The sequence below is a fragment of the Peromyscus californicus genome, unplaced genomic scaffold (genome assembly GCF_007827085.1).
Source record: "Peromyscus californicus insignis strain IS unplaced genomic scaffold, ASM782708v3 Scaffold_3__1_contigs__length_106647218, whole genome shotgun sequence".
In the NCBI taxonomy this organism is placed as follows: Eukaryota; Metazoa; Chordata; class Mammalia; order Rodentia; family Cricetidae; genus Peromyscus; species Peromyscus californicus.
Window position 1 is genome coordinate 100,298,180 of NW_026294551.1, and position 13,470 is coordinate 100,311,649.

General features: G+C 47.9%; 1 protein-coding gene across 1 annotated transcript in view; it reads left to right on the forward strand.

Annotated features, from left to right (window-relative positions):
* Positions 1-10,927: 10,927 nt before the first annotated feature.
* Positions 10,928-13,470, forward strand: part of Hapstr1 (HUWE1 associated protein modifying stress responses) — a 31,571-nt gene continuing 29,028 nt past the window's right edge. Inside the window, exons 1-2 of the mRNA XM_052759435.1 lie at positions 10,928-11,401; positions 12,037-12,117. Of these exons, the coding sequence (XP_052615395.1) occupies positions 11,176-11,401; positions 12,037-12,117 (307 nt within the window). The 5' untranslated portion in view covers positions 10,928-11,175. The remainder of the gene's footprint in view (positions 11,402-12,036; positions 12,118-13,470) is intronic.

The following is a 13,470-nucleotide window of genomic DNA, read 5'->3' on the forward strand; positions in this document are numbered from 1 at the left end:
AAAAAAACACAAAACAACAAAACAAACAAACAAACAAACATGGGAGCTGGATGTGGTGGTGCACACCTTTAATCCCATCACCTAGGAGGCAGAAGCAGACTTATTTCTATGAGTTTGAAGCCAGTCTGGTCTATATATCAAGTTCTAGACCCTGTCTCAAAAACAACTAACAATCCCAGCACTCGGGAGGCAGAGCCAGGTAGATCTCTGTGAGTTCCAGGACAGCCTGGTCTACAGAGCAAGATCCAGGACAGGCTCCAAAACTACACAGAGAAACCCTGTCTTGAAACAAACAAACAAACAAACAAACAAACAAACTCCAACGACTAGCTAAATAAAATATATTTTTTCAGACTCATAGCAAAACAAGCAAAATCCAGAGCCTCAAGCATGCTAATAATGTCCTCTACCTCTGAGCTGTAACCCCAACCCTGAGACAGGAAACCTCAACCCAGAATTTTGAAGAACCTCTGACCTTATGTGGGAAATGGAGTGATGGCTCAGCTGTTAAGAGTTCCTACATCTCTGGAGTTTGGTTCCCAGTACCAGCAACATGTAACTAACTTACAACTCAAATCCAGCTCCAGAGGTTCTGGTGACCTCTTCTGGCCTCTACAGGCACTGCATTCATGTGCACAATGCCTCCCTCATACATACATCAAAACAAAACACAACAAAAAAACTTTTTTTTTTTTTTTTTGGCCTTTCAGTTCTTTATTAGACCATCAGGTGTTTTAGACTGACACAGTATCACAGCTTCACAGAGTTAAACAAATGCAACATAAACAAAAGTAACACACCTTAAAATAATATTCTACAACAGAGAAAGAACAAAAGAAAAAAATCCTGCATTGTTACAGGGTTTTACACAATGTTGAATGCTTTCTATATTCTTGGAGGAGGTCTGGCTGGGTGGCATGGATTCTCCCATGAAGTCTGGTTACTGCGTTATAATTTGGCTTAAAAAAACGGTTTTTAAAAACATCTTTTCAAGGGCTGGAGAGATGGCTCAGTGGTTAAGAGCACTGCTTGATCTTCCAGAGGACCCAGGTTCAATTCCCAGCACCCATGTGGCAGCTCACAACTGTCTGTAACTCCAGGGTCTGACATCACACAAGATATACATTCAGGCAAAACACTGATGCAAATAAAATGAAAATAAATAAATTATTTTTAAAAATCTTTTCAAAAAGATTAATGGGCTAGGTGAGGCTGGCAGATCTCTGTGAGTTCAAGGCTAGACTGGTCTATAAAGCAAGTTCCAGGTCAGCCAGGGCTAGCTACACAGTGAAACTCTGTCCCAGAAAAAAAAGGAAGAGAGAGTAATGAATTCTTTAGTTACAACCTGTCCATATTTACTTGTATTTCTATATTACACTGAGGTTTATTTTCCTCTATTTAAAAAGTCTTGAGGTAGGTACTCTGTGACACCCACAGATTCACTCTCAGAGATTTCTTCTTCCTACTGCATCATTTTTGTCCATATTTCAATCCTAAGCATTACCTCATGATCCAAGATGGCTGTTGCAACCCAGAATATCTTGTTTGTGTTCTAAGAAGAAGGAAGGAGGAAATGGCTGGGGCAAAAGGGCAGGCTAAGACAGTTCCTTTTAAATAGTTTTCCTGGAAGCCCCACCCAAGCACTTCCTCCTATTATTTCATCATCCTCCATTAGCTGCAAGGGAGGCTGGGAAATGTAGTCTTTTAAAAATATAATTTTTATTTTATGTTTTTCTTGTATGCATGTGTGTATATCACATGTGTGCCTGGTGCCCATGGAACCAGAAAAGGAAGTTAGATCCCCTGGAACTGGAGCTAAGGGTAGATGTGAGCTACCAAGTGGATGCTAGGAACCAAACCCAGGTCCTCTACAAGAACAATAAGTGCTCTCATCTGATTATCTGATGATCCATCTGTTTTGTCTAGGAAATGTAATCTCGAAATCAAAAACATTGCCCACATTTTTTTTTTTTGAGACAGGGTTCTCTGTTTAACAGCCCTGGCTGTCCAGAATCCACTTGCCTCTGCCTCCCAAGTGCTGGTCTCACATTTGCTGTTTTAAAAATATAAGCTGCACTGTTACCCAGGGCGAAAAGGTCATGAGACATGACAAAACCCAGTATCAGAGCTTTATTGGGGGGGAATGGAAGAGAGTAACCAGGCCTAAGGGGAGACATGAGTGGAGAGAGAGAGAGAGAGAGAGAGAGAGAGAGAGAGAGAGAGAGAGAGAGAGAGGAGAGAGGAGGAGTCTGTGTCTGGCTTTTTAAGGATTCCCGTGCACATGCGCAGGTGGGCTTATGGAGCTACTCCACGTGTGTGCTGATTGTGTGACTACACTGTGCATATTTGCATGGTCACAAAGCGTGCTGATGTAAGACCCCTTACTTAGCTACTGAACTGCGCATGTGCGGTCATATAGCTGTAGTGGCAGAATCCTAGCATTCCAGACTTTTTGCTTATTATAAAAAAGTGGGTGAACAGGAATAGGGGCGTTGTTTCTCCTGGAAAACTGCTTCCAGCTGACTTGGTAGATGTTGGTTGACTCTTGGGGGGAGTAGGGAAGGGGGCTTCTGAGGTAGACTGGTCCTGGGATGGTGGGCTGTTGCTATCGTCTGCTGCCTTGGAGCTGCTCATCTTTCTTGGCCTGGGACTCTGGCTGCTTGTGTCTGACAGGATGCTGGTGAGATGGAGAAAAGCTTAGAAGAAAGAATTATTATTATTTTTATTTTTTCCTTTGGGGGTTCCCAGGGTGATAGAGGGGGTCCCTAGACCAGGAAAGTTTGGGTTTAGCACTTATCTGAAGTAGATCCGACCTGTCCAGATGGATTTAAGCTGGTTTCTGGAGCTTAGAAAAAATTTTAAACATATTAAGCAGCCATGATAAAAATTAAAGTCTTGGGCTAGTGACCATGACATTGTAGTGCTAAGTGTTAGTACTCTGCTTACATTGGTTAATGAGAGAGAGAGAGAGAGAGAGAGAGAGAGAGAGAGAGAGAGAGAGAGAGAGAGATTGGAAAATGTTTTTAATTTTTACCTGAGATAAGCTTTATCAGAGACAGATTATTTTAAGGCACCTGTTTCCTTTAATAGTTTAGCATCCAGGAGACACAGGCAATCAATTGTTGAGAGCATCTAACAGTAATGGATTGTTATATTAAGGCCTGTTTTTGCAGAATCTAGACCCTTTTTGGTCTGGGGGTATAAATACCTTTCAACTGTTACTGTTTCTTACTACCTGGGTATACTTGATGGTCTTCGGTCTTCTATGGTGATCCTGCAGCAATTAGCTGAGTAGTTAATTAGGAGTGGGAACCAGGAAAAGAAAAGCTTGTGGGGGTGAGACCGCATTCTTCTGGAATTAGTGACAAGGCCTACTTAAATAAAAACTTAGGTACTAGTATCAAAGAATCATGGTAGAATAGACATTTACATTGAAGTTTTGAGACATTCTTGAGGAACAACCGCCATTTCCTGCATAAGGTCAGAAATTCTGTCTCTCTTGGGAGCAGGGTATGTGGTGTGTGTGTGTGTGTGTGTGTGTGTGTGTGTGTGTGTGTGTGTGTGTGTGGTGTAGTGGTGCAGGCTTTTAATCTCAGCACTTGGGAGGCAGAGGCAGGCAGATCTCTGAGTTAAAGGCCAGTCTGGTCTACATGGCAAGTTCCAGGACAGCCAGGGCTACATAGAGAGACCCTGTCTCACAAAAGAAAAAAGACCTTTGATTCTTTGAAGATTATGGGTCAGAGTTTCATCTCCTAAAGTTGGGGTTTCAGCTTAGTTGTAGGAAATATTGTTAGCATTCTTGAGTATCTGGCTTTTGCTGGTTTCTTACTTATGTAGCTTCAAACTAGCAATTCTCCTGCCTTAGTCCTGTGTAGTGGGATTATAAATGTGTATTATTATATCTGGTCCATGAGGTTAGATGTTTGTTTGTGGTTTTACACACACACACCCTTGTGTGTTCTGTTGGAACTTACAGCTCACTCCTGCAAGGTCTGAGAAGCCCCATTCCTGCCTCTCCAAACCCTGCCCACTCAGAGAATCTGAACAAAGGGAAGGCACCAAAAAGCCCAGTTCTGTACTCTGGGCGGCTGTGGCAGCTCCTCCCCTGAAGTTGCCAGCCACCCAAGTCCCTGCGTAAAGCGGTCAGCTTTTGACCACACTTGGGCACAAACCCGACTTGAGGCAGACCCATCACCACCTCCTCGCCTACAACCTCTATAAGCCCCCTGCTTTAGTTCATGCGCGGCTTCTCCGGCCTTGATCTCTGGGACTGGAGAACTCACTGGGAAGTTGCTTTGCTCAAATAAATCTGTCCTTACACTTTTTCAGTTAGGCTTGATCTGGCTTACTGGGTCATTGGAGAAACCTATTATAGAAGAGGCAGAAAACCTATTAATGTGCTGGGATCACAGATGTGCACTGCAGTTCACATTTCCCAAAAATCTTTTTTTAGTATTTTAAAATTTGTTTTTGGAAAAAAAAATTGTTTGGGGGCTTATTTTATTTTTATATGTATGAGTGTGTTGCTTGCACATATATATGCATACCATGAACATGCCTAGTGCCTGTCTAAGTCAGAAGAGGGCTCTGGATCCACTGGAGCTGGAGTTATGGACTATTATAAGCAGTCATGCCTCCTCTGCAAGAACAATTGTTCTTAACCGCTGAGGTATCCCTCCAGCCCCTCACCAAGGTCTTTCATTGTTACTTTCACATTCCTCTGTCCCATGTGTCATTGATAATAAGACAGGTGTGGAGACCCAGGTAATAAGCTATAGAATAGTAGCTTGACTCTGGGGGTGGGGGCTGGAGAGATGGCTCAGTAGTTAAGAACACTGCTGCTCTTCCAGAAGACCTAGCTTCAATTCCCAGCACCCACATGGCAGCTCACAACTGTCTGTAACTCCAGTTCAGAGGATCTGACACTCACACACAGACATTTATGCAGGCAAAACATCAATACACATAAAAAAACAAAAGAAAAGTGCTGAGCATAGTGGCACAGGCCTTTAATCTGAGCACTCAGGAGACAGAGGCAGGTGGATCTCTGAGTTCGAGGCCAGCCTGGTCTACAGAGCAAGTTCTGGGACAGCCAGGACTACACAGAGAAACTGTCTCAAAACAACCAAAAACCACAAAGAATATTTTTTATCTTTATTGACAAATAATTCACATAGCATACAATTTGCCTGTTTGCACAATTTGATAGACTTTAGTCCAGCATCCTCATAGGCCCATGACACCATCACCACTTTCTATTTTAGAACATTGCTGTCTTCAATTTCATACACACATGCAATGTATGGTGATTACATTCCACCTTATTTATTTATTTGTTTGTTTGTTTGTTTGTTTTTTCGAGACAGGGTTTCTCTGTGTAGCTTTGGAGCCTGTCCCGGAACTCAATCTGTAGCCCAGGCTGGCCTTGAACTCACAGAGATCCACCTGCCTCTGCCTCCCAAGCGCTGGCATTAAAGCCGTGCGCCACTACCGCCTGGCTCCACCTTATTTTTTTAAATGAACATAACATTTGCAATTGTAACCATTTTTAAGTTCACAATTCAGTGGCATGAATTACATTCAACATATTAATTCACTCATGATATTAATTACATTTGTAAACCACAACGAATATTATCTCAACTCTGACAATTAGTATCAGAATTCAGAAACTCTGGGCTGATAAAGGTGCTTGCTGATAGTCTGAGTTTCATGCCTGAGGCACACAAACACAAATAAATGCAATTTAAAAAGGGAAAGAGCCAAGTGTAGTGGCGCACACCTTTAATCCCAGCACTTGGGAGACAGAGGCAGGTGAATCCCTGCGTTTGAGATCAGCCTGGTCTAGAGTTCCATAATAGCCAAGGCTACACAGAGAAACCCTGGGGGTAGGGAGAAAGAAACTGAAATAGGATGTCAAGGTGCATTTCTTGAACAAACAAACCAATAAACTGTTTTGAGGTGAAAATAAAGGCTTTCTCCTGCTGGCTGAATGTTTTGGTAATAAAGCAGATGTCTTCCCATGTTAATTAGAGATCTAGTATTTGTGTGATATAATCACATTCCTTCTTGGATCTATGACCAAAAATAGGTGTCTTCACAAGTAAAGGTCAGGGTCAAAGCTGCTCATTGAGTCTGAATTACAAGGAGAACAAATATGACTTCATTCCTTAAAACATCAACATGAACCAGGTGTGGTGGTGCATACCTTTATTTCCAGCATTTGGGCAGATCTCTATGAGTTCAAGGCCATCGAGTTTAATATTGAGTTCCAGGCCAGCTATGGCTGCATAGTTAAACCCTGACTCAACAAACAAAAACAACTTCCAACATGATCCTGGTGAATGCCTGGCAGTCTGGCACTGAGGAGCTCGAGGCAAGGGTTTGAGGTCAGCCTGGGCTACACAATGAGGAGGCGGCCAGCTGAGACTACATAATAAGCCCCATCTCAAAAAGAAATAACAATGAAAACCAAAATAAACAAACTCCAAACTTGATTCTTCAAAGATGAGGTGGTATATGATTATCTTACACAGAACCTCAGACATTGGCTTTAACTTAAAAACATTTTGTTGTTTGTTTTGAGACAGGGTCTAAGTAGTACCCTTGGTTGGCTTGGAACTGGGGTCTATCTGCTTCTGCTCCTGAACGCTGGGATTAAAGGCATGTGCTACCACGCCCTGCTTGCCTATGACTTTTGATTCAGCAAAATGGGCCGGTCATGTTCTTTCCTCTGTGAGAAGACCGAGAGCCGCATGTCTCACAGTCCACTACAACAGGAGTGAAGTGTAGGACTCGTGGGATTTTGTTTGGCAACATTGAACTTGAGCAGCTACTGCATTCAAGGAAGCAAAGCACCTGTCCTGGCTAGTTGGATGTCAACTTGACACAAGCTGGAGTCCTCAGAGAGGAGGGAGCCTCAGTTGAGAAAATGCCTTCATAAAATCAGGCTTTAGGCAAACCTGTGAGGCATTTTCTTAATTTGTAACTGATGTGGGAGGGCTCAGTCCAGTGTAGGTAGTACAAATGTAGATAGGGCTGGTGGTTCCAGCTTCTATAAGAGAGCAGACTGAGCAAGCCATGGGGAGCAAGCCATGGGGAGCAAGCCAATAAGCAGCACCCTCCATGGCTTCTGCATCAGCTTCTGCCTCCAGGTTCCTGCTCTTCAACGATGAACAGTGATGTGGAAGCATAAGCCAAATAAACCCATTCTTTCCAAAGCTGCTTTTGGTCTTGGTGTTTTGTTATAGCAACAGTAACCCTCATTAAGATGGCACCTCTCTTATCCAAATGTTTGCAAACTGGGTGTGGGGTCACACACCTGTAACCCAGGAGACTGAGGCAGGACAATTGCTACACATTCCAGATCAGCCTGAATGACACAGTGTGTTTCAGAAAACCAAAACCCAACCTAATTAACACTCCCCCCCCCCCCCAAGTTCTTGCTGATTTCCAGGTTATTAAAAAGACACCCTCTACCTCTGCCTTCCCTTGGCTCATTGTGGTGACTGGGGAGACCCATGCTTTAGGAGCTCCAGTTAGACACCAGCCTTGGCAAGATCCTTTATCCAAAGAAGGGGGTGGGGTTGGTGGGTCTATCGAGCTGGCCCAGTGGGAAAAGGCTTTTGCTGTGCAAGCTTGCTGGTTTGTTTGAGTCCCAGAATGCATGTGAAGTTGACATGATAAAAGGTTTCTGACCTCTGCCAGGCGGGGGTGGCACACATCTCTAATCCCAGTACTTGGGAGACAGAGGCAGGCGGATCTCTGTGAGTTTGAGTCCAGCCTGGTCTACAGAGCAAGTTCCAGGACAGCCAGGGCTGTTTCACAGAGAAACCCTGTCTCGAAAAACAAAATAAAACAAAACAAAAAAAGGCTTCTGATCTCTCCATGTGTGACCTGGCATGTGTGCCTATCCATACATCACGCACAAATGTAGATAATAAAAACTGAAAGGGGGAGGGCTGGGGATGCATCTCAGTTGGTAGAGTGCTTGCCTCACCTGCACAAGGCCCTGGGTTCTATTCCCAGCACCACATAATTTGGTCAAACGTGGGGCAGCACTGCAGGGAGGCAAGCTTGCAATCTCAGCACTCTGGAGAAGGCATGCTATGCAGGGCTGCTCTGCAGCATCCTCAGAGTCCTTTGCTTCCCGACATGCATGATGTCCAAATTGTTGTGAGGAAAAGGTTTGAAGAACAGTAACATGGAGCCGGGCAGTGGTGGTGCATGCCTTTAATTCCAGCACTTGGCTGTGAGTTCGAGGCCAGCCTGGTCTACAGAGTGAGATCCAGGACAGGCACCAAAACTACACAGAGAAACCCTGTCTCGAAAAAAACAAATATATATATTAACATGTAAAATAATCACCTCACCAGCACTGTTATCTCAGCACTTGAGAGAAATGGGATTGCCAGTAGTTCAAGCCCAGCCTGGGCAAATAGTGATTTCTAGGTCAGTCTGGAGTGAGGTCCTGTCTCAAAGCCTAAATCAAACAAAAACAGGACACCCCCAATGCATTTCATTTATTATTATCCCGTGTATGGTATATGTGTGCCACAGTGTGTGTGGAGGTCAGAGGGGAACTTTGTGGGGTTGGTTGTCTCCTCCCACCCCTATATGGGTTCGGGGTCTGAACTCAGATCACCAGCTAGCTGAACCTTTAGGCTGGGTTCAGCTAAGTCAGGGACTGACTCCCTAGGCTGGCTTGGAAATCACTCTGTAGCCTAGGGCTGGCCTAAAATTTATCATGATCCTGGAACCTCAGGCTCCTGAGTGCTGGCATTTCAGATCCCCCATCCCCCTTTCCCCTTGAGTGAGGACATCCACTTCTAGCACACACACACACACACACACAGGACACACTCAAATGACTCAGTTCTCTGAGATTATTTCTTGGGAGCAGGACTGCTGTGGAAGATCTAACTGAGATAGGCAGAATGAATGACTTACAATTTTCATTATATCTTCTCCAGTCTGCTAGGAATTTATCTGAGCCTCACTCCCAATTCAGAGAAACTCCGACTTTTGAATGTCCTCTAATCCCACGCTGGGACTTTTTGTCTACCTCCCATATTTGACTTAATGCCCTGTGGCTTTTGCACAGGCTACTTTTTAAATTTAATTTAATTTTTTGAGACTAGGTTTTTCCTCTGATGTTCTGGCTTACACGGAACTCAATTTGTGACGATCCTCTTGAGGGCAAGGATTGCTTGCAGGTGTGTTCCACCAGGTCTCGCTGAAGCATAGGTTGCTTTTTACAGGCTAGTTGTGGGCATCTGAAGGGTCCAGGTGTTGATTTACGATAATGTTGCTTAGGCTTCATTGAAGCCAATTTAGGATTTAAAACAACAAAACGAAACAAAAACTCTGCAGGTGTGGCGGTGCACACCTTTAACCCCAGCGCGTGGGAGGCAGAGTCAAGAGGATCTCTGAGTTCGAGGCTATCCCGCTATACCTAGCGAGCCCCAGGACTACAAAAAAAGTCTCTGTGGAGCCGGGCGGTGGTGGCGCACGCCTTTAATCCCAGCACTCGGGAGGCAGAGCCAGGCGGATCTCTGTGAGTTCGAGGCCAGCCTGGTCTCCAAAGCGAGTTCCAGGAAAGGCGCAAAGCTACACAGAGAAACCCTGTCTCGAAAAACCAAAAAAAAAAAAAAAAAAAAAAAAAAAAAAAAAAAAAAAAAAAAAAGTCTGTGTGTGTGTGTGTGTGTGTGTGTGTGTGTTTAAAGCGACACCACGCCCGCCTTTGAGTCCAGTTTCGAGGAAAAAGGAGTATGAACTTTCAGACAGACCAGAAACTAGGAGTTGGGGGAATGCGACGGATCAGAGATCAGAGTAATTGGACAGAACAGAGGGTGATTTCGGGAGAAGCCAGAGCAGGCAGGGTCAGATCCTGCTGGGACTTTCAGGCTGTGCAGACGGCATAGGGGGACCTCTGCCCGGGCTGTCAGCTAGGAAGCTGAGAGGTCGGTCATCGCTGCTGCCCTCCTCTTCCCAGCTGCGGTTCCCCGGACTGCCCACCCGTCAGGCGCTGCGCAGGCGCGGGGGTGCCAGCAATTGCACATGAGGGGCGGGGGAGGGACGCGGCGGTTGCACGTGTCCCGGGAGCGTGCACAGGACAGGTGCGGAGCCGCTACTAGCCCAAGGCGGGACCGATGTCCAGCACGGGCCGGTCCGTTCTCCTGGAAGCCGCGGTGGGCGTCCCTGGGGCGCTCGCACCTCGGGAGAATTTTCCTTTGGACTCGCACGATTTATGTGCCCCACTAAGATTAGGAACTCTGGTGTAAGAACGTGGAAAGCGCTTTGGAAACAGACATAGACCGCACTTCTCAGGAACCCCGAATCAGCACATAAACACTCCGTGACCACGGGCTTGCAAGCCCCAGAAAGGCCCCCGCCGGGTGCGGTCACCGGGCCGAGTCACGTGACCCTAGCTGGACAACAAGGGACAGCAAGCACTGCGCACGCGCAGCCCCTCCGCGACGGCGTCCATCTATTTTTTTTTTTTTTTTCTGCTTTGGTTGGCTGCACGCAAACACTGTCAACTCCTCCCTGCTCTACGGTCTTCGTGTTCCCTGACATTTACTCCTTCCCCACCCCCGCCCATTGATGACATCAGGGCGACAGGCGGGCGAGCCAATCGGAACGCTGTGTTCAGGGGCCGGCACGCGGAACCCGTTGCGGCGGGCCAATGGGGAAGGCTGACGGCGGGGCGCGCCCCAACCGCCTCCTCCCGGGGGCGCCGCTGGCCCAGTGGGCGGCGCTTGCCAGTCAGCATGTGGGCGGGGGAGGGCGGGGCCCGGCCGCCGCAGAGGCGTCGACGCCGCCGCCGTCGACGACGTTCCTCAGTCTTCGGGGTGGGCTCGGCGGCGCAGGCCGGCCGGGGAAGGCCGGGCGGAGAGCGGCGGGGGTCGGAGCGAGGTCGGGGCGCGGTGGGCGGGCGGTAGAGGGGTGCGGGCGAGGCCGGGGCAGGGTGCGGAGCATTTGAGCGAGGTCAGGCGGGCAGAGGCCCCGGGCTGTGCGGGGCGGGCGCCGGCTCCGCGGGCTTGCAGCGGAGGCCTGGGCCGGCCGCCGGGCCCCTTGTCCCCGGGCCTGTTGACGACGACGCTCCCGCGGGGGCCCCGCCTGAGGAGGACGCGGCGGCGGCGGCGGCGGCCAGGCCGCGGGAGGCCGCGGAGGATGGAGGAGCGGAAGGAGGAGGGCGAGGCGGAGATTCAGGAGCACGGGCCCGAGCACTGGTTCTCCAAGTGGGAGCGGCAGTGCCTGGCCGAGGCCGAGCAGGACGAGCAGCTGTCCCCCGAGCTGCAGGAGGAGGCGGCGGCCGCCGCGCAGCCCGAGCACAAGCAGCAGAAGCTGTGGCATCTCTTCCAGAACTCGGCCACTGCCGTGGCTCAGCTCTACAAAGGTGAGGCCGCGCCGCCATCTTGGCGCCGCCCCGGCCTCCGGAGCTGCCCTTCCGTCCGGCTCCCGGCTCGCTTCCCGGGGCCCGGTCGCTCCCCGCACCCCGCGGGCACAGCTCGGCGGCGGGGAGGGGACGGCCGCACCGCCGACCCCTTGTCATCCGACTCGCACGACGCCGACGGAGGAGCGGCGCTGGGAGGGGGAGCCGCGATGGAGGATGGGGAGACCCCCGACTTGGAGTACCCCTGGAGGGTCCCCACATACCGGTCCCGGTGTCCCCGGCCGGATCGAGGGGATAGGGGAGGAGTCCCTGTCACAAAATGGCGAAGGAGGCGGTGGGGCGGCCCTATTGTGCCCCGAGCCGGCCTCGGGGCGGAGACTGCGAGGGGCGCCTCCCTGCGCCTGCCAGGCCCCGTTTGCAGCTCCGGCTTCGCTGATGTCAGGTTCCCCCTCCTCGACCCAGTAACTCCGGTCTCACGCTCCCTTTGGGATCCCCAAACCCTGAACAAAATGGCGAAACCTAATATGGCCGTTCCGGTGTGACTGACGCCCAAATAACATTCTCTTCTTTCTCTGTGTCCTTGTGTGTGTCTTTTTATCCCCCCTATTTTTTTTTTTTTTGCTCCGATTTGTTTCCAGACCGAGTGTGTCAGCAGCCAGGACTTTCTCTCTGGGTCCCCTTCCAAAACGCAGCCACCGCCGTCACCAACCTCTACAAAGGTAAAGATAACCTTGCTGCATTGCCAGGGTAAGGGGGAAGGGAGGAAGGGCAGGCCGCTTAGGGTTGACGGCTGATGTCCTGGCTTCTGCTAACCTTGAATGCCTTGCAACTTGAGGATCTCATTGGTGTTCTAGCTAGATATCTAGAGACAAGTTTTTGACACTCTTCCACCTCCTCCCTTGGGGACATGTGACAGTGCCTGAGGGACATTTGATTGTCATCCCTGAGAGGGGTCTGCTGTTGGCATGTGGTGGGCAGAGGGTGCTGGTTATTTTGCAGTGCCTGAGACACCCCAGCTCCTACCCTTTAGCAAGGACTTAACTTACCCTGTCTCCAAAGTGCTGAGATTGATTGAGAAGCTTTACAGTGGAAGACTGGTGGGCCTTGTTTCTGTTTGGAAAAGTCTTCGAGGGAAGAAAAGTTTTTTTTTTCCCTTATGTACCACAGAGGGGATCACCTTGGAAGATTCTTGAATCTGGCCCCTTGGAGCATGGTAGTTTGATAGTATTAAAATGCTTTGAACTCTAGCTGATTAGATTGGGATTGTGCGTGTTATCCTGTCTATGGCAAATTCAAAATTACGTATAGTTTTTAAAATTTGTAATTGACTGTGAATTGCTGGCGTCTGTAATAGTTTTTGAATGGATGGCTTTGTGTTTGGTGCTGTTTTGGAGTTCATTTTCAGATCTGATGACTGAAGGTGTATAGGTATAAGGTCTTGGCCGTTGGATCTTGGTAACAATAAGTTTGACTTAGTGCATTGTTACAGCTTCGGGAATTTTCTTGTGATAAGATTAATTTGGATTTGATTGTTAGGACACAGGCTTTCAAACGTTAGAAGTCCAGTAATGATAATAGAAATTTGTGCAGTTCAGCAAATAACAACTTTGATTGAAACATTATGGAGCGCCTTCTTGAGTGTCAGATTCTCGTGTCAGCATTTTTTGAAAGTTTTTTAGAATACACTTGGCAGTTTGAAGGGACAGTAATTTTGAGAACTATTAACTGAAATGTTAATTTAAGGAATGAGAAACTCATAGTCCAGTCTTACTGAAGAAAGAGAAACATTTTATTTATTGCCTTTTTTTTGCTGTTGTAAGCCAGGGTCTCATTCTGTAGCTTAGGCTGGTATCAAACTTGTGGTTCTTTTCCAGTTTCTCCAGTGCTCAGATTATAGGTGTGTACCACCATGCCCTGCTAGAAACACAGTTTCCATGATTACTGTTCAGCTTTGATTTTATATAGCTGGGTTTCTTAAGTTTTAGGGGAGGGTGTTGGTGTTGGAATCCAGGGGCCTCAAAAATGCTAGGCAGTTAGATAGCTGCTGAGTCACAACCCTAGCCCAAGTTTCA